The sequence below is a fragment of the Camelus ferus genome, chromosome 9 (genome assembly GCF_009834535.1).
Source record: "Camelus ferus isolate YT-003-E chromosome 9, BCGSAC_Cfer_1.0, whole genome shotgun sequence".
NCBI classification, from domain to species: Eukaryota; Metazoa; Chordata; class Mammalia; order Artiodactyla; family Camelidae; genus Camelus; species Camelus ferus.
In genome coordinates this window covers 16327123-16347317 of record NC_045704.1, presented here as the reverse complement: position 1 = coordinate 16347317, position 20195 = coordinate 16327123, and the positions used below count along the sequence as shown (strand labels likewise).

The following is a 20195-nucleotide window of genomic DNA, read 5'->3' as shown; positions in this document are numbered from 1 at the left end:
TTACATGCATGTAACAAATATCCTCAAATAAATATTTCTAACTGGCAGAACTAAAAGGAGACATACTCTCTGATTACATAATAGAATACACACACACACACACACACACACACTCACACACACACACAAACAGTAAGCATATGGAAGATTTGACACTACTAGGAAATTTGATCTAATTATACGTGGCACACACATCTGTTCAGGTACACATAGAACGTTTACAAAATTTGACCACATGCTGGACCATAAAGCATAAACAGCAAATTTCAAAACATTTCAATAATATATATTCTCAGTGAGGTACAATAAAGCTAGAAATCAGTAATAAATCCTTACTAGACAATTGTAGCTTATCTGTAAATTAAGAATCTTAACCATGGATGCACGAAAGCTCAATGGATGGGCTCAGGGGAATCTGTAATATATTTGTAGCTGGGTGCAATAAAAATACGTATCAACGTTTATTAGATGCAACCAAAACCACACTTTAAGGGAAATATAAATTATTAAATACATATACTAGGAAATAAATGCTGAAAATCAGTAAGAGACACATCAATCTCATGAAGATTAAAAAGGATGGGGGTGGGGTATAGCTCAGTAGTAGAGCGTGTGCTTAGCACTGGATTCAATCTCCAGTACCACCATTAAAATAATAATAATAATAATAATAATAATAATAATAATAATAATAATAATAATAATAATAGTAATAGTAATAATAATAATTATAAGGATAGCAGTGGACCTCCAATTCTGAACAAGATGGACTAAGCATATTCTACCCCATTCCTCCTGCTATTTACAAGTAAAACCCCTACACAAAAAACATAGGGAAACTAATAAAATTCTGACAGGTTGAAACAAGATGGCAGACTGGCTAGGGACATCAGGACTTGAGGAGTAACCTGAAGGTGAGTTCCCTGGTGTGTGTGCGTGTGTGTGTTTGCACACACCCTTTACAGGACAGAACCTTTTTGACTGAGTCCATTCTCCTTCAGGTAATACCACAAAGAGCTGAGCTCCTTCCCCTTTTCATTCAGTCCCACGTCCTGCAGACTGTGGGCAGAGCCTTGTCGTCCATTCCAGCCCTGCACTAATGAGAGGCTACGGCCCTCTTCCAACTAGGAATTTTGGAGACTGTGAGGCGGAGCCCTGTGGACTACCCCTCACATCCCACACGTGCACTGAATGAAAGTCAGCACCCTACCCCATCCCAACTAGAAAGTGGGAGGAGGATTTGAGAGATGATGGAGCTGGAAAAAGGGACTTAAAGTGCCTCAAAAAATAAAAGGAAAAGAAAGGAAAAAAGGAAGAAAGAAAGGGATAAATTAAGCAAGTGTGGGAAAATATTTATTGTGGAATCTGATGGGAACAGGGGAGTCCACTTTACTACTCTTTTTGAGTATTGGTCAATTTTATAGCAAAGCCTCCAAAAGTAATCATAGTCCAATTAGTTTAAATTCTGCTGTTTTTGTGAAATAAAGCAGCCATATTAACCTCCCTCAGCCTGTTTTTGAATTTATTTTTCATTTCTGCAGTCAGGATGTATCTGCTACATGAGAATAGGAATACTGTATTTAGGAGAAATAACCCAAATCCCCAATTACCTGAAACTTGATAACATATCCTATTTTTGAAGAAAATCAGCGTACTAACAAGGCATAGTTGAGGGAGAAGGAAAAACCCATGACATCACTGTTTCCTGCCTCACCCAGGGCAGTTAGGTGGCGCCTACACAGGTAGGATTTAACTAGCTGGTACTATTGGGTCCCTCTTACCTGTATGATTTCTTCACACATCCTTCTTCCCAAGTTGTTCTTTCCTCTTCTCTCACCTTCCCATGTCTTGGACTCTCACATGACTCTCACTTGCTACTGAGGCTTTTGGGCCATGTTCTTTCTTTCCCTTTTCTTAATTTCCTGAATGCAATGACATTAGGTCCTAAACAACTTGAACAGGAGGCTACAGAATTGCTTTTTTGGAGATATCTCAGGGAAAATTCTCATTAACAAGGAGTGGTGTCATTTCCTGCTTTCATATTCTAGAACTCTACTATTATTCTAGCAGTCCCACGGCCTGAGGAGAAGCTTTAAATTAGCTGAAATCTTAAATCTTGGCTTTCAACAGTCTCCACTAAAAATTCAATTCTCAGGTTGTCCCTTTGCTCTGGAAACACTGACTACAAACATATTGCATTAAAGGCACGTTGTCTAGCTTGGAAGTAAAGCTCAAATTACTGCAGCAGGACAGACAGAGCCTGGGTCCCTGACTGATGGTGGAAGCTGCCCATTAATCAGGTGCTCCCCAGGGAACTCATAAGCCTGAAGTAAAGTTCTATCGTGTTAAGCCCCTGAGATGTGGGGGTTGGTTTACAGCAGTCAGTCTATCCCCACCTGAAAGGAAAAGCTGTATCTGTGTGATTTTTGCTTATATCCTTTGAATCATTAATAGTATCTGCTGTGGAATAACTATAATTCATGTGATTCTGCCATGACAATTGATTACTTTGTTTTAGCACAGGAGTTAATAGGAAAATTGAAAGAATATGAATTTTGTAGTTCTCAATTTTTCACAAACATCTTTAGAAGAGTGGCAAACATTCTTCAGCAGGAAATAAGTTGAGTAATAATTAATACATAAACATAGTAGAGTACTGTGCAGACCATAAGAGGATGTGGCAAATGAATTTGTTGATAGGGTAAATTTTTTTTAACATACTGATAAGTAAAAAAGTTAGAAAATAGTTGCATGGTATAATCCCAGTTTTGAAAAAATATTATACAGAGGTGTTTGCCTACGTCACATGAGGCATAGTAGACCAAAGTATTTACAGTATGTAACTGAGTGGTGAGTTTGAATTTCAAATAATTTCACTTACACATTGAGTTTTTCTGTAGAATTTTATTTGCAATGTTCAGGAATTGATTTCAAATCAGTCTATTGAGGTCTCATTTATATATTATAATATTTACTCCTTTTAGAATATAGTTCTATGAATTTTGAACAACATATACACCAAAATCAAGATATGGAACATGTTCATCACTCCAAACCATATTGCATGTGAGATTCATCCATGTTGTTGTATTAGTAGTTTATTTTTACTGTCGAGCAGCACTCCATTGTATGGATATAACATAGTTTATTTTTCCCATTCTCCAGGTAAAGGATATTTGGGTTGTTTTGAGGTTTTTCAGTTATAGTAATGCTGCTATAAACTTTTGCATTCAGGTATTTGCACGAACTTGTTTTCATGGTATTGCTGTGATGTATGCCACGTGAATGTTCTTTATAAGAAATTGCCACACTGTATTTCAAAGTGGCTGTAGTGTTTTGTATTTCTATAGCAATGTCTGAGAGCTCCAGTTGCTCTTCATCATTTTCTGCACTTGGTATTGTCTTTTTTTTTTTTCGTTTGAAGAACAAATTCATTCTAATAGGTGTCTAATTCTATCTCATTGTGGTTTTAACTTGAATTTCTCTAATGACTAGTGATGTTGACCCTAATATCATGTCCTTATTTCACAACTATATATGTTCTTTGGTGAAGTGCCTGTTGAAAACTTTTACTTATATGTTAAAAAAAAGTGGGCTGTTTTCTTAGTACTGAGTTTTGAGGGTTCTTTATATATTTGGAACACAAATTCCTTTTAATGTATGTTTCAGAAACATTTTCTTCCAGCCAGTAGTTTCTCTTTCTATTTTCCTAAGTGCATTTTGAAAAGCAGAGGTTTTAAACTTTGATAAAACCCAACTTATCAAACTTCCTTATATGTATTATACTAAAAAGTCCTTGCCTACTCAAGATGACAAAGAAAATTGTCCCATCTTTTCCTCAAAGACTTCTATTGTTTAGGATTTACATTTAGGTCTAAAATCCATTTTGAGTTAATTTTTATTTGGTGTGATGTATAGGTTGAGATTTATTCTTTTGCACATGGATGTTTAATTATTCCTGCACACTTTAATGAAAGACTGTGTCTCTCATTGAATTGCCTTGGCATGTTTTTCGAAAATCAACTGACCACATTTGTGAGTCTATTTCTGGACTCTATTATGTTCTACTGTTGTACGTAGTTAGCCTTTTATTAGTACCATATTGTCATGAATGGATGTTCAATTTTGTCAAATGCTTTTCCTGCATCTGTTTCCTCTTTTTTTTTCCCCTGTGGATACAGTGAATTAGGCAGTTTGACTTTTGTATATTGAAACAATTTGCATTGCCAGAATCTATACCACTTTGTTATAATGCATTATGCTTTTTATAAATTGCTGAATATGCTATGATAATATCTTGAGGATTTTGTGTATATGTTCATGGATATTGGTCAAGTTTTCTGTTCTTATAATGTCACTGTTGGATTTTGTAATCAGGATAATGCTAGCTTCATAAAATGACTTAGAAAGTTTTTTCTTCTATTTCTGTAAGAAAATTTTTTTGTAAAATTAGAATCGTTTTTTTCCTTGTATGTTTCACTAAATTTTACAGTAACACCATCTGCCCCTAGATTTTCTTTGTTAGAAGTTTTTAATCTGTAAATTCAGCTTTTTGGGGAGATATAGGAGTATTCAGATTGTCTACTTCTTGTATATGCATGGGTAATTTGTGTCTTTCAAAGATCTTGTACCTTTTGCTTAAATTGTCAAGTTTATAGGCATAAAGGTGTTCCTAACATTCATGGGGACCTCATCACCTACAAACCATGCAGTGTGTGGACACTCTGGGGCTGCTGCTCCTGGTGGGAGGCAACAGGCATCACTTGCTCAATATAGTCTAATTCCATTTGGATCAGAGAACATTGCGTGATTTTACTTCTTTTAAAGTTGCATGGTTTGTTTTATGAACTAGAGTATGGATTTATCTTGGTGAGTGTTCCAAAAGCACTTGAAAGGAAGGCGTATTCGACCACTGTTGGATGAAGTGTTCTCTGAGTGGCAAATAAGTCAAATTGGACAGCAGTATTGTTGAAGTCTTCTATATCCTTACTGCTGTCCTGTCACCTTGTTTTTATCAATTACTAAGAGAACTACTAAGGTTTCAAAATATTTCTGGTTTTCTATCAGGTTTTGCTTCATGAATCTTGAAGCTGTTTTTGGATGCATACATATTTAGCACTGCACATCGTCCTGGTGTATCCCTGACAATATTCCTTGTACCAATTCTTCGCTGATATTAATATAGCTAGCCCAGCTTTCTTTTGACTAGTTTTAGCATGACATACCTTTTCCCATCTTAGTCTTTTAATCTAATTTATTTATATTTAAGAGTTTCTTTTAGGAAACATATAGCATATAGTTGGGTCTTGCTTTTTTATCCAATGGGACAATCTCTGTTTTAAGTGATGAGTTTATTTTACATTTAACTTACGTTTAATTTAATGTAATTATTGATATCACTGGTTTTAACCTAGCATCATGCTAACTGTTTCCTATATGTACCATGTGTTCACTCAATTTTACTGTCTGCTTTGGGTTATTTTTTAGAATTCCATTTTACATCTACTACTGGTTTATTAGTTATGTGCCACTTAAAACTTTTTCAGTGGGTGCTCTCGGGCTTATAATGTACATCTATAATTTTTCAGTCTACCTTCTAATAATATTACACCAATTCACATAGTGCACAACAGCTACTTCCAATTGTTTTCTGCCCTGTTTTATGGTATTGTTTGTTACAACACATTTTACTTTTATATATGCTATAAACTCACAAAACCTTTCTCCTATTTTTGCTCTAGTGAATTATATTTTCTAGTGATTAAAAATAAGAAAACTTATTTTATATTTACTTCCATTTTAACCATTTTCAAAATTCATTGTTTCTTTTGGGAGATCCAAGTCTATTTCTGGTATGATATTCTTCCAGCCTGTAGAAGATTCCTTTAGTATTTCTTGTAGTGCTGGCAGTATATTCTATTAGCTTTTGTTCATATGAAAGTATATTTATTTTGCATACTTTTTTGGAAGATTTTTTTCATTGGGATGGAATTTCTGATTCACAGTACTTTGTTTTAGAATTAAAGATGCTACTCCATTGTCTTCTGGCATGCATGGTTTTTGATGAGAAGTTTCCTCTTTTTCTCACCTCTGTTCTTTATATGTAATGCGGCCTTTTTCTGTCAGTGTTTCCTTTGCATTGTTCATTTTCAGCTTTCTGGCAATAATGTGCCTTGCTTTTTGTTTTTGTTTGTTGTTGTTGTTTTTTAAAATCCTGCTTGTGTATTCTGAAGTTCTTGGTTTGGGTGAAGTCTTTTACTATTTAAAAACATTCTCAGCTATTCTCTCTTCAAATACTTTTCTTCTCATTTTGTCTCTCCTTCCCCCCTGGGTTTCCAATTATACATAAATTAGACCACAAAAATTTCCCCACAGTTCTTGGGTTCTCTATTCTGTTTTCTTCACACTTTTTTAAAAACTTTTTTTTTTATTGAGTTATAGTCATTTTACAATGTTGTGTCAAATTCCAGTGTAGAGCACAATTTTTCAGTTTTCTTCACATTTTTTGTGTTTCAGTTTGGGTGACTTCAATTGGCCTTTATTCAAGTTCTCTGACATGTTTCTCAGCTGTGTATAACTTACTTATGAGTCCTTCAAAATCATCCTTGGTCATAAATTCTTTTCTAGTATTTCCCATTTGATTCTTCACTAATTTCCACCAAAAATCGCCCCAACTGTTCATGTATATTGTCTGCCTTTTCCATGAAAGCATTTAACACACCAGCCAGTCACATAAAATTCTGTCTGGTATTTCAGAAATACGGTCGTCTCTAAGTGTGGTTCTATTGATTGGTCTGCTGTCTCCTGACAGGGTGTTGTCTGTTCTTTTTTTTAATCTTGTAATTTTTGATTGAATGCCAGATCCCATGTATCAAACAGTAGACACTGAAGTAAACAGTACTTTTGCCTGGAACTGGGCACTTGTTCTGCTAGGACGTTAGCGTGGGGCGTTGAATCAGTCTGGTCAGGTATTAAGTTGAAACTGGATTCTGTTATTGCAACAGTTGTCTTCAGTACACTGCTTCAAATGTTTCTAATGTTACCTTGTGCTTAGGGTAGGGGTTGGAGTGCTGATGGATTTTTCTCAATGCTCCTGCTCCACCTTCAGCTTTTGGCTATCCCTGTGCACTTGTGCCACAGAAGGATTCTCTGTCCATGTTCTTGCCCTTTTCCCAAGGCAGCTTGCTATGACATGTCACTAGGAGTAAGCCAGCCTATTTATGGGGACCAGGGACATTCTTTATTGTCTGGGCTTAGTCACAGTCTTGAATAGGGATTGAAGGGGTCAGAGACCTTATGCATTTTGGGGAGCTAGGACCTGATAAACTCAAAAAACAAGACAAGCTCTCTCCCCTCTCAAGCTGTGAACAAAAAAAGCAGGTGACTGTGAGCAAACTGAAGACAAGACATAAAATGACAGAAGTTAAGAGAATTAAAGAAAAGCTTGACTGACCTGGACCCAGATCCTATCCTCCTTGTATCTTTTCACTTATATGAACTGAGAAATATATTTGGTTCAAGCAACTCGAGTTAGATTTTGTTACCTACAACTAAGAGCATCCTAACTGATAAAACCACCATTAGCTCATATGACCTTCCCTTGGAAGTGAGGGTAGTAAAGAAATGCATTAAAAGCCCTGGATTTCTAATCATACTGTGAAACCTGAGTTAGCACCTTGGAAGCCTGGTTAAGCCAGTGCCTTGGTCACCCTTTTCATCCAACAGGGAGAAATCTGACAGAAAATAGTTTGCTAATTTATAGTACTACTGAATTGTACTAGGACATCGTAGGCTGCATGGGCTTTGAGACCTAAAGAAATTTACAGAAAGGTAAGGTTGCCAACACCTAATTTATCTGTATCCTCTGGAGACTTTTGAAAATTAACTTCAGGGGTTTTATTCTTTAATTTTGGCCATAATGCCATCTAAGGAAATAGAGCAATCATGTTATGAATTCTTAACTATAAGGGACAATGTCTCAGTAGTTTATTGTTTTGGTAAAATTAGTAAATGTTAATTGTGAATTAAAAAAATAAAGTACAAAAAAGAGTAAACCAAAATTTTGCTTGTCACATAAAACCACGGTATACACGACAGTGAGAAATCTTTCACAGATAATCTATTAAACATGTATTTGAACAGACATGTATATAGACTTAAGGTAACTGGATATTATGAAGGTACAATCCACATTTTTACTAAACAATATGCATGATTCTTTCCTGTCATTTTAGATTGATCTCATACTTTCCATAGCTCTATATTACAGGAATGTAGAGAAATTTAACCAAACTCATATTAATTTCCTGTTTAAAAATTACCCTTACGTATACATCATTTCTTTAAAACCGCTTTATCCTAAATTATTATTCTATGATTTCCAGATGAGTATGTACACTTTAAATTTTGACGTATATTGTCATGACTCTTCTCTAACCGACTTGTACTTTTCATTCCCTCCAACAAAATGCTTTGTTCTTGACAACAGAGATTGGTTTAGAGAAAATCCTAATAATCAGCAAAATGTTTAGAAAAAGTCAAAAGTTTTCCTTTCGTTGTGTGAGTGGAAGGAGTATGGAGATGGAAAACTTAACAAAATTAAAGTCCTCCAAACTTGCCACAGATCCTGCCCGAGGAGGTTTGGATTAAAAATCAGGTCTTAAAAATCAGTCAGATCAAAAGGACCTTGATGGAAACATGGAAATTAAAAAACCAAGTATTGTAATTTTGACATTTATTAAGAAAGTATTTTTCATCAGTAATAATTTCTGACACTTTCCAAATATTACAGTAAAACTCTGCCTTAACACACAGGGCAGGAGTAAAAATTCAATTATGTAAAATGCAGTGTTCCATTTTTGCAGTGTTAACCAGAAACATTGTTTATCAGCTTATGCATCATTTAAAGTGCACATAGGTGTACATACATACACACACACACAGCTAAACTTAAATGGTTGTATACCATATTGTAACAGACCAAATGGTAAGACACTCAGCTCATCCCTGCTTATGAGGGACAAAGGATGCAAACCAGTCCTAGTTGGGTTACAACCAAATTCATGTAATTTCAGGTTGCAATTTCGCTGATGTTCTACATTTCAAATAATATTTATTTGCTTGAAGTGCTTATATTAAGGTTACCTGCAGGGGTCCTCCTCCAAATACACTTTTAAATGATTTTTTGGGGGGAAATTAAAATTTTCAAACATGATACCTTTACACACTTTTAGTCATTTAGCAAAAAGTCCTGAGCACCTACACTGAGTTGTGCAATGTCATGGTTTCACAGACTTAGCAATGAGTGAAGCCCCTTCTCTCACTAAGCTTTCAGTCCAGTGGACGTGGATTTAGGTACGCTCATCCTTGTACTTTTCTTAAAGCCCTGACCATACTCTTATCTTTTATAAGCCCTACTGAAACAACTGGTTAAAGTCACATGCAATGACTGATGTTTAAGTTCTCACAAAATCCCACATGGAACCCCTCTTGTTAGATGTCTCTGCTGTGTGGTCTCCTGACTACTGTGAATGTTGATGTTGGGCAGAAATATTACATTTCATGAAAAATTCTTTTTCTACTTTATGAACTCTATAGTGAATGGAAAATTTCCACTCCCATTTGAGGACTTCAAAAGAGGACACCATTTTACAGAATCTCATTTCTGTATGGATTCTCTGATGAAGGATAAGCTTTACCATACTCTTCACTTTTATAGAATTTATCACCACTGTGGACTCTTTGATGAATTAGAAGACCTGAGCTCCAACGGAAACCCTTACCACACGCATCACATTTGTATGGTTTCTCTCCTGTGTGGACTCTCTGATGAGCCTGAAGGTTTGATCTCTGACTGAAGCCCTTTCCACATACCTCACATTTGTATGGTTTCTCTCCAGTATGGACTCTGTGATGGGCTTGAAGACTTGAAAACCCACTGAAACCCTTACCACATTGTTCACATTTATAGGGCCTCCCTTCTGCGTGGACTCTCTGATGTGCTTGAAGACGTGAACTCTCACTAAAACCCTTCGTGCACACCTCACATTTGTATGGTTTCCCTCCTGTGTGGACCCTCCGATGTGCTTCAAGGCGTGAACTCTGACTAAAGCCCTTCGCACACATCTCACATTTATATGGCTTCACTCTAGTGTGGACTCTCTGATGACCTTGAAGATATGCTCTCTGACTGAAGCCCTTCCCACATACCTCACAGATATACGGTCTCTCTCCAGTGTGGACACTCTGGTGGCTTTGAAGGTATGACCTCTGACCGAAGCTCTTACCACACTCATCACACTGGTATGGTTTTTCTCCCGTGTGGACTCTTTGATGGGCCAGAAGAGTTGAGGCCTTACTGAAGCCCTTATCACACTCTCCACATTTATAAGGTTTCTCTCCTGTGTGAACCCTCTGATGAATTTGAAGATTAAAGCTCCAACTGAATCCCTTCCCACACTCTTCACATTTGAATGGTTTTTCTCCAGTGTGGACTCTCTGATGGCCTTGAAGGTGTGAACTCCGACTGAATCCCTTCCCACACTCCTCACACTTGTACGGTTTCTCTCCAGTGTGAACTCTCTGATGGCCTTGAAGGTACGAATTGCGACTAAAGCCCTTTCCACACTCCTCACATTTGTATGGTTTTTCTCCACTGTGGACTCTCTGATGGGCTTGAAGGTATGAACTCCGACTGAAGCCCTTATCACACTCCTCACATTTATAAGGTTTCTCTCCTGTGTGGACTCTCTGGTGAACATTAAGAACTGATCTATGACTGAATCCTTTACCACATGCATTGCATTTGTATGGCTTCTCTCCAGTGTGGACTCTCTGATGATCTTTAAATTTTGAATTCCAATTGAAGCCATTTCCACACTCTTTATAAGGTTTCTCTCCAATGTGAATTTTATGATGGCCTTGAAGATACGAATTTTGGGCGAAGCTGTTATGACATGCATAATGTTTATATGGTTGCTCCCTAGTGTGGACTATCTGAAGGTCCTGAAAATGTGAGGCCAGACTGAAGCCATTACCACACTCCTCAGAATTATAGGGAATCTGTTCTACATGAACTCTGTGCTGAATGTTAAGATCTGAGTTACAAATGAAACCCTTCTCACAATCCACATCTGTGTATAGTTTCTCTTCAGTGTGGATTTTCTGATGGGCTTGAAGACAAGAACTTCGAGTAAAGACATTCCCATTCTCCTCATATTCATGGGATTTCCCCTCAGTATGGACCCTGCAAATACCATTAAGTTCTAAGGTATGACTGAAACCTTTCTCATAAATGGTGCATCTATAGGGCATCTCTCCGGTGTGAGTAATTTCATAACTGTTATGAGAGGAACACTGGTTGAAGTTCTCACCATATTCACATTTACATGGCTTCTCCTCTGCGTGTACTTTCCGATGGGATTGCAGAGGTGAATCCTCAAAAACACAGTCATCTCCTCTATGAACGCTTTGATGAATATGAAGAACTGAACTGTAACTACAGCCCCTTCCACATGGACTGTATGAACGGAGCTTCCCTTCTAACTGTAACTGCTGGTGAACTTCAGAGCTAGAGTCATCACTGACGGCTTTCCTGTACTCATTGCCAGGGTGGGGCTTCTGCCCTGTTTGAATTAAGCCTTGATTAAGCGATGAAACCTTCGTGACATCTTCTCCACAGTCATGGCAGCTATAGTTTTTCTCTGCTCTGTGTACACCCCGATTATCATTGTGATGTGAAATCCAATTGATGCTGTCAGACTTACAGAAATCATTTTTCATGGAAACTTGCTGACATCTACACTGATAATTTCGTGACTCCATCAGATACATTTTCCTCCAAGAATACTGGGCTCTCCCAGAGGGAAATTCTTCATTTTTTATGTAACTGGAACCATCTCCTAAATGAGTCAATAGATAGTTCTCATCTTCAGAAACCTGAATTGGTATTCCTGCCCAAACCTGACAGGGGGAATCACCTTGTTTTTGCAACTGAGAAATGTTCCCTTGAAAATCTTTCATGGAATCTTGACACCTGGTTGACCCTCCTCCACTTTGTTGCCAGGTCTGCCAGGTGGAAAGCTCTTTGGGGGAAAGGCAGCTTAATCCCGCTTCTTGAATACTTTCCATATTATGTTGACTCTTGGTTCCTATAAGAATAAAGAGAATTTAAACATGTGCTTGGTGGATGCTTTTATTCAGAGATTTCAAGATTTTGCACTTAGATCATGACACTTCAATAAAGTAGAGGAAAATTCATGTTATTACCTCTGACAGTACTTAGAAAATGGCTCATCTTTGGCTACACCAATAACATAAGTAGGAGCCACAGAATTCAGGGTATTTCAATTCAAAGTCAGGGATCTGCAACACAATCTGGACATTAAGGATAGTGGCTCTGTTCAAAAGGCCTAGTTAAACCAAACACATATGAGCATGGGTTTATGATGGGTTGCCTGGAGTTCCCAAGGAGAAAACAGCAGAGGGTAGTCTCAAATTGGAAAGAATATACTTTCAAGTGGACAAATGCTTTTGCCTTTTCTTTTTTCTCTGGCACATGAGCATATTATTGTTTGTTTTTAAGAAGATCGTGTGTTAAATGCTGTGCAGATGAAGGTAAACAAAGACCTTTAATCTGTGCTTGAGGCATCAGAAGGCTTATCTTTAATGAGTTATTATCTTCATGAGAATAATAAGCTCTTCTAAGTCACTGTAAGCCATTATCAGTTTTACTCCTTCCAAAAGATATTTTGCAATTATCAAGGACCATGGTGCAGGTCAGAATGTGAAACACTGTGACAGAATTCAACTCCAAAGACATTAGAAAAAAATGGAGGCTGACAGAAGGAAGCACAGGGAAGTTTCATGTCACCTGTTAGGTGTCCTCTGAGGCAACTCATTAAGCAAACAAAACTCAACGAAACGCTGACTTTGGCTTGCATCATTTTGTGGGATGATTACTTCAATGTTTAGGAAATTTGAGGCACAAGAAGAGTTGAAGATGGGCATGTTTGGGTGGAAATGGTTTATCTGTTAGTTATTAAAGCTCAGATTCTCAGCAGGCAGCAAATCTTCATATCCTGGTGAGAAGTATCCCCCCTGAGGGCAACTGGTCCAACAGGGTTGAAGCAATAACATGTACTCCCCTAACGCCTGGCAGTACATCCTCTTTCAGCATCCAAAAAAACAAAACAAAACAAAGACCTAGTAAAAGAGGACTTTTTCATAACATGAATATTATCCTCAAACATAATTCTTCCTTATCTATTTGTGTTTTTCTATCTCCACAATGGAATATTTACCCACAAGGACAAGCACTCTGTTGTGTGCACTGCATTACCCTCACTGCCTACAACACTTCTAGCGAACAGCAGTTGTTCAAAAAGCATATAATGAATAGATCACAGTTTGAGTCACTCTCACTCACAGAACTAAAAGGGCGCGTATGTGAAAGTTATTTTTCATGGGAAAGGACTGGTGATGGCAGTTTTACTGCAAAGCTGAGAGGCTGTATGAGAAGTAGGGCTACACTCAGGGGTATCACCTGCTGTTGAGAAAAGCAAAGGTTAAAAGAATCTTGTGGGTTCTGTCTTTTTTAATTTTCAAAATTACCTTTGAAATGTAGGTTTTTCTCCACAAAATCTTACAGCTTAAAAAAAAAAAAGGAAAAAAATAAAAGGTTCCACTGATGATTGTGTGGCATGAGGCTCTGGGGCAGGGCATTGACTGCAGGGTGACACTTTACAGCATGCCCGTAAGTACTCATCTTAGTACTTAAAAAAATGTTCAGCAATGTCTCTGGCTTCTCAAATGCAAAGCTTTCAGCCACTATATTAATATTTTATCACCTAAAAATGAAATGAAGGGACATACTACAGAAGGAATGTTAAATAAATAACTTATATGTGAGCAGTTTGGGCTTCCAGCTAGAGTTAATAATAATGCTTATAGTTTAGTCTTGGTATCGTCAAAAACACTCAATATACATTCAAGAAGATACAGTTTAATATGTCATGTCTTTTGGGACTGATGTGGTGGCTTGAGAACATGAAAGAAGCTTGCTAGTCAAAGCCCAATTTCTTACGAAGCACCTGTTTCAATACAAATTTGTACACACGTAATTTATAACATAAGAATCTCTCAAATACATAAAGATTAAAATTTCTTTCTGACCAGTGGTTTTAATGTTAAAGGGACAGAGAAAGGAAAATAAAAGTTTCACTAAGGTGAAACTTAGTTTCAGCGTCTTATGGAAGAGATCATACATTTAACAACGTTAATTTTTATTATACCCTTAGTGGTACATACTGAAACAACTTATTTGTCATTTTCTCTCCATATATCAGCAGTTAAGTTCTATTTTAATATCAGTGGTAGCGTGTTGATGATAAACTGTATTAAGTTTATAAAAGAACATCATAAGATGGAGAAAATATGCACTGCAGAGAGCACTGACCGACCTCACTCGGAGTAACAAGGATAAGAATTTACTTAATCTCCTTAGTAATTCTGCTTTAGAGTTTGGGAAAGTTTAATCATTCCAACATCCTGTATCAATTAATTCAACAACAAAGATGTTATATTTATCATAAATACCAAATAATTCTTTTAAATTTAATGCTTATCCATAATGCATTAACAGAAAAAAAATCTCTTTATATTTTCTTTTTCTCTTCTTCAATAGAAGCTACTCAAGAAATATCAACTCAGGCAACCCAGGCTGATGTCACCCTGCATTCTTATTCTTACTACATTTATAGATAGTAAGAGAAACCAAGGCATTTTCTGGACAGTATCAGATACAGTAACAATAATGTCTTGATTATAGACTCATACTTAACCTGCTGTGCTGGCTAATCTCTTGACCATACCTGAGGCTTACCTCTCTCTAACAAAGTATTGATCTTTTTAAAAAAAAATTGAAATACAGTTGATGTAAAATATTGTTAGTTTACATAGTGATTTGACATTTGCATACATTATAAAATGATCACCATATTAAGTCTAGTAACCACCTGTCCCCATACACGGTTATTATAATATTATTGCCCATATTCCTTATGCTGTATATTACACCCCTATGACTTCTTTATTTTATAACTGGAGGCTTGTACCTCTTAATCCTCTTCACCTGTTTCATCCTCCCAGAGTATACTTAACCTTTAGAGGACTTCCTGTCCATCTCTACTTCTTTTCCTCACAACTGAATGAATTCTGGCTTCCTGTTTGGAAGATAATTATTTATTCAATTTCTTTACCAGATATAGGTCTATTCAAATTGTGTATTTCTTCTTGTGTAAGTTTTGGCAAATTGTGTCTTTCAAGGAATTGGTCCATTTCATTTAGGTTATCAAATTTGTGGGCAGTTTGTTCACTGTATTCCTTTATTATCCCTTTCATGCCCACAGGTTCTGTAGTCATGTCCCTTCTTTCATTTCTGATATTAGTAATTTATATGCTCTCTTTTTTTCTCAGTTAGCCTAGCTAAGAAGCTTATAAATTTTATGCATCTTTTCAAAGAATCAGCTTTTGGTTTCACTGACTTTCTCTACTAATTTTCTACTTCCAATTCTTATTTTTTTCTTCTACTTACTTTGGATTTAACTTGCTCTTCTTTTTCTAGTTTCCTAAGGTCGAAGTTTAGCTGATTGATTTTGGATCTTCTTTCCTAATACATGTATTCAATACTATAAATTTTCCTCTAAGCACTGCTTTTGCTGCTTCCTAAAAATTTTGATAAGTTGTATTTTCATTTTCATGTAGTTTAAAATATTTGAAAACTTGAGATTTCTTCTTTGACCCACATATTATCTGGAAGTGTGTTGTTTAATCTCCATTTGTGATTTTCCAGTTATTTAATTTATTGACTTCTAATTCAATTCCACAGTGCTATAAGAACAGACATTGCATGCTTTTAAACTTGTTAAAGTGTGTTTTATGGCCAAGAATATGGTCTGTCTTGGTGAACATTCCATGTGAGCTTGAGACGAAAAGTTCTTTCTTTCTAATCATCTACATTAACAATGGTTCCAACAACCAATTCCATGCCACAAAGCTACCATTTTAGAATCAGTTTTAACTCTGTCCACAGGAAAAACATATTCCATACCTTGTTTTATTGTGCTTTGCTTTACTGTGCTTTATAGATACTGAGTTTTTCATAAATTGAAGGCAACTCTGTGTCGAGCAAGTCTATTGACACTATTTCTAATAGAATTTGCTCATTTTGTGTTTCTGTGTCACACTTTGGTAATTCTCATAATATTTCAAGGTTTTTCATTATTATTATGTTTGTCATGGTTTTCTGTAATCTTTGATGTTACTATTGAGGCTCACTGAAGGCTCAGATGATAGTTTGCATTTTTTAGCAATAATGCATTGTTAAATTAGGGTATGTACATTGTTTTTTGGCATAATGTTATTGCAAACTTAATAGACCACACTATGGGATAGCCATAACTTACATATGCACTAGGAAAAACAAAAAATGCGTGACTCACTTTATTGTGACATTTGCTTTATTGTGGTGGTCTGGAACTGAACCTGCAGTATCTCCAAGGTATGCTTGTGTAATGTATGAAAACAAGAAGAGGGTTATGTGGAGTGAGGGCAGAAGGAGTGAAATGCAGAAAACAAAGACTACTTTTTGTATTATAGCACAAAAATGGCCAGCCTATCACAGCCCGTGATCAGATGTGACCACTGTTAATGATTGAAAAAGTAATCTAAAAATTATAAGAAAAAATTAATTAAATATATGTGTAATTTTAAAAACATATGTGTCATATTAGCAACATGCCATTTTATCCATAGTCCACTTTATGCCTGCAGTTAGTTAAAGCAAATGTAGTAAGTTTTTCTATTAAAAAGGAAATTCTGGCAAGCAATTGTAATGCTAGATCAGCATGACTGGCATGTGTAAGATGTCACAAGATATTTATGAGAGGTTGCATTAAAACTTAAGGTTTGCTTAAAGTTAACATACAAAGTTAAGTTACAATTTTGGCAGCTCTTAACAGTGATGTCTGATAATCTAATTAAGCCATAATGGAATTCAAATTATCAGAGGAAATAGCTGTTTTGTATAGCCTAGGAGCAAGAATAGTTTTTACAGTTTTAAAAATCGTGTAAGAAAAAACAAAGAAGAATATGTGATAGAGACCATGTGTGGCCAGCAAAGCCTAAAATATTCACATCTGGACCTTACAGAAAAAGTTTTCTGACACCTGCTCTAAAGAGTGTATTGCCTAGATGACCCTGAATCTTAACGGAGATGGCAACAAAAAATTATAGAAGTGAAGTAATTTGTTTTGAAATTTTTAATTGACTAACTTTTTCCTACCCAGGAGCATCCTTAGGTATCCAGTTGTGACAATGCCTTTGACATCAGATGAGGACTCAAGAAATATTACTAAAATGCTTGCACTCACATGAAAGTACAATTTGGAAACTGTATTTCTAAAAGAAAATTACAGGCCAATATCTGTCAGGAACATAGATGCAAAAATCCTCAACAAAATATTAGCAAACTGAATTCAACAGTACATCAAAAAGGATCACATACCATGATCAAGTGGGATTTATTATTCTAGGGATGCATGGATGGCTCAATGTCTGCAAATCAGTCAGTGTGATACACCACATTAACAAAATGAAGGCTAAAAGTCATGTAATCATCTCAATAGATGCAGAAAAAATATTTCATCAAATGCAACATCCATTTATGATAAAAACTCTCGACAAATTGGGTATACAGGGAATATATCTCAATGTAATAAAGGCCATTTTTGACAAGCCCACAGCTAGCATCATACTCAACTATGAAAAGCTGGAAATCTTTCTTCTGAGATCAGGAACAAGGATGCCTATTCTTGTCACTTTTATTCAACAAAGAATGAAAGTCCTAACCAGAGAAATTATACAAGAAAAAGAAATAAAAAGCATCCAAATTGGAAAAGAAGAAATAAAACTGTCACTATTTTCAGATGACATAATGTTATATATAGAAAACCTTAAAGATGCCATCAAAAAATTACTAGAAGTAATAAACAAATTCACTAAAGCTGTAGGATACAAAATCAAAACACAGAAAAAAAAATCTGTTGTATTTCTTTACACTAATAACAAACTATCAGAAACAGAAATTAAGAAAATGGTCCCATTTACAATTGCATAAAAAAAAATACTTAGGAATAACTTTAACCAAGGACGTGAAAGACCTGTATATTGAAAACTACAAGACATTAATGAAAAAAATTGAATACACAAATAAATGGATGCTCATGGATTGGAAGACTTAATTTTGTTAAAATGTCCATTATACCCAAAGCAATATACAGACTCAAAGCAATCCCTATAAAAATTCCAATTGTATTTTTCACAGAAATAGAACAAAGAATCCTAAAATTTGTATGGAACCACAAAAGACTCAAAATAGCCAAAGCAATCTTGAAAAAGAAGAACAAAGCTGGAGGAACCATGTTCCTTGTTTTCAAACTACATTAAAAGCTATAGTGATTAAAACATTATGGTACAGGCATTAAAAAAAAGACACATAGATCAATGGAACAGAAAAGAGAAACCCATAAACATACAGTCAACTAATTTATGGCAGAGGAGCCAGGAATACAATGGGGAAGGGTCTTCAATAAATGGTATTGGGAAAATTGGACAGTCACATGCAAAAGAATGAAACAGGACCACTATCTTACACCATACACAAAAGTTAACTCAAAACTGATTAAAGACTTGAATGTAAGACCCGAAACCATAAAACTGCTAGAAGAAAATGGGGTAGAGCTCTTTGACATAGGTTTTGGTGATGATTTTTTTGAATCTGACACCAAAAGCAAAAAGAAACAAGGAGGACTGCATCAAACTAAAAAGCTTCAGCAGAGCAAAGGAAATGATCAACAAATCAAACAGGTAAACTACTGAATGGGAGAAAATAACTACAAATCATATATTTGATAAGGGGCTAATATCTAAAATATATAAAGAACTCATACAACTCAACAGCAAAAACCAAACAATCTGACTTTAAAAATGCGCAGAAGAACTGAATAGAAATTTTCTCAAAGACATACAGATGGCCAACAGGTACATAAAAAGATGGTCAAGAACATTAATCATCAGGGAAATGCAAATCAAAACCACAATGAGATATCACCTCCCATCTGTTAGAATGGCTATTATAAAAAAGAAAGACAAGAGACAACAAATGTTGGTGAGGATGTGGAGAAAAGGGAACCCTTGTGCACCACTGGTGGGAATGTAAGTTGGTGCAGCCACCATGGATATCAGTCTAGGGTTTCCTCAAAAAATTAAAAACAGAACATATGATTCAGCAATTCCACTTCTGGGTATTTATTTGAAGAAATATATGTACCCCCATGTTCACTGCAGCACTATTTACTATAGTCAAGATAAGGAATGGATAAAGAAAATATGGCATATACATATACAGTGGAATACTATTCAGCCATAAACAAGAATGAAATCTTGCCATTTGTAACAACATGGATAGACTTTGAGGGCATAAGTCAGACAGAGAAAGACAAATATCCTCTGATCTCTTTTATGTGTGGAATCTAACACACACACACACACACACACACACACACACACACACACACACACAAAACAACCAAGGTCATAAATATAGTGAACAGATAGGTGGTTACATGAAACAGAATTTGGGGGATGGGAGAAATAGGTGAATTTTTTTTTTTTTTTCAGTTTAAGTAAACTGAATAAAAATTTTTAAAAAATGCCAACAAGTGAAAGCAGATCAAGAAACTGTTCGGGAGTCAGAGGATGGGAGGGTAAGAAGAGAGGACAGAATGGGGATTTGAATGAGGAAGTTAATGTAAGAATGTATCACTTGAAATTGCTGCCTGAGAAGGGTCAATTATAGTGTTGGCTTTGATCATTCTTGATCATTACTTTAGTTGACTGGCCATTTTTAATCTTTGGAATAATGGCTACCTATCTATGAATACTCAAGGACACCTTGAACAGTTAGAATTAGGACAGGCAGTCACTGATGACAGACAACATTCTGGAGTATCCTTCCGTTATACTGATTTATTCTATACCTATTAGACTCCTATACCTTTTGTCTCAAGGACTGGAGACAGTGAAGACCATGCACGTATTAACCAATTCACTCATTCAAGGCAAAGAGAAAAGCAAGC

At 36.0% G+C, this 20195-nt stretch overlaps 1 protein-coding gene across 1 annotated transcript in view; it reads right to left on the bottom strand.

Annotated features, from left to right (window-relative positions):
- Positions 1-7217: 7217 nt before the first annotated feature.
- ZNF112 (zinc finger protein 112) overlaps positions 7218-20195 on the bottom strand; it is a 31288-nt gene continuing 18310 nt past the window's right edge. Inside the window, exon 5 of the mRNA XM_032485870.1 lies at positions 7218-12149. Within this exon, the coding sequence (XP_032341761.1) occupies positions 9649-12149 (2501 nt within the window). The 3' untranslated portion in view covers positions 7218-9648. The remainder of the gene's footprint in view (positions 12150-20195) is intronic.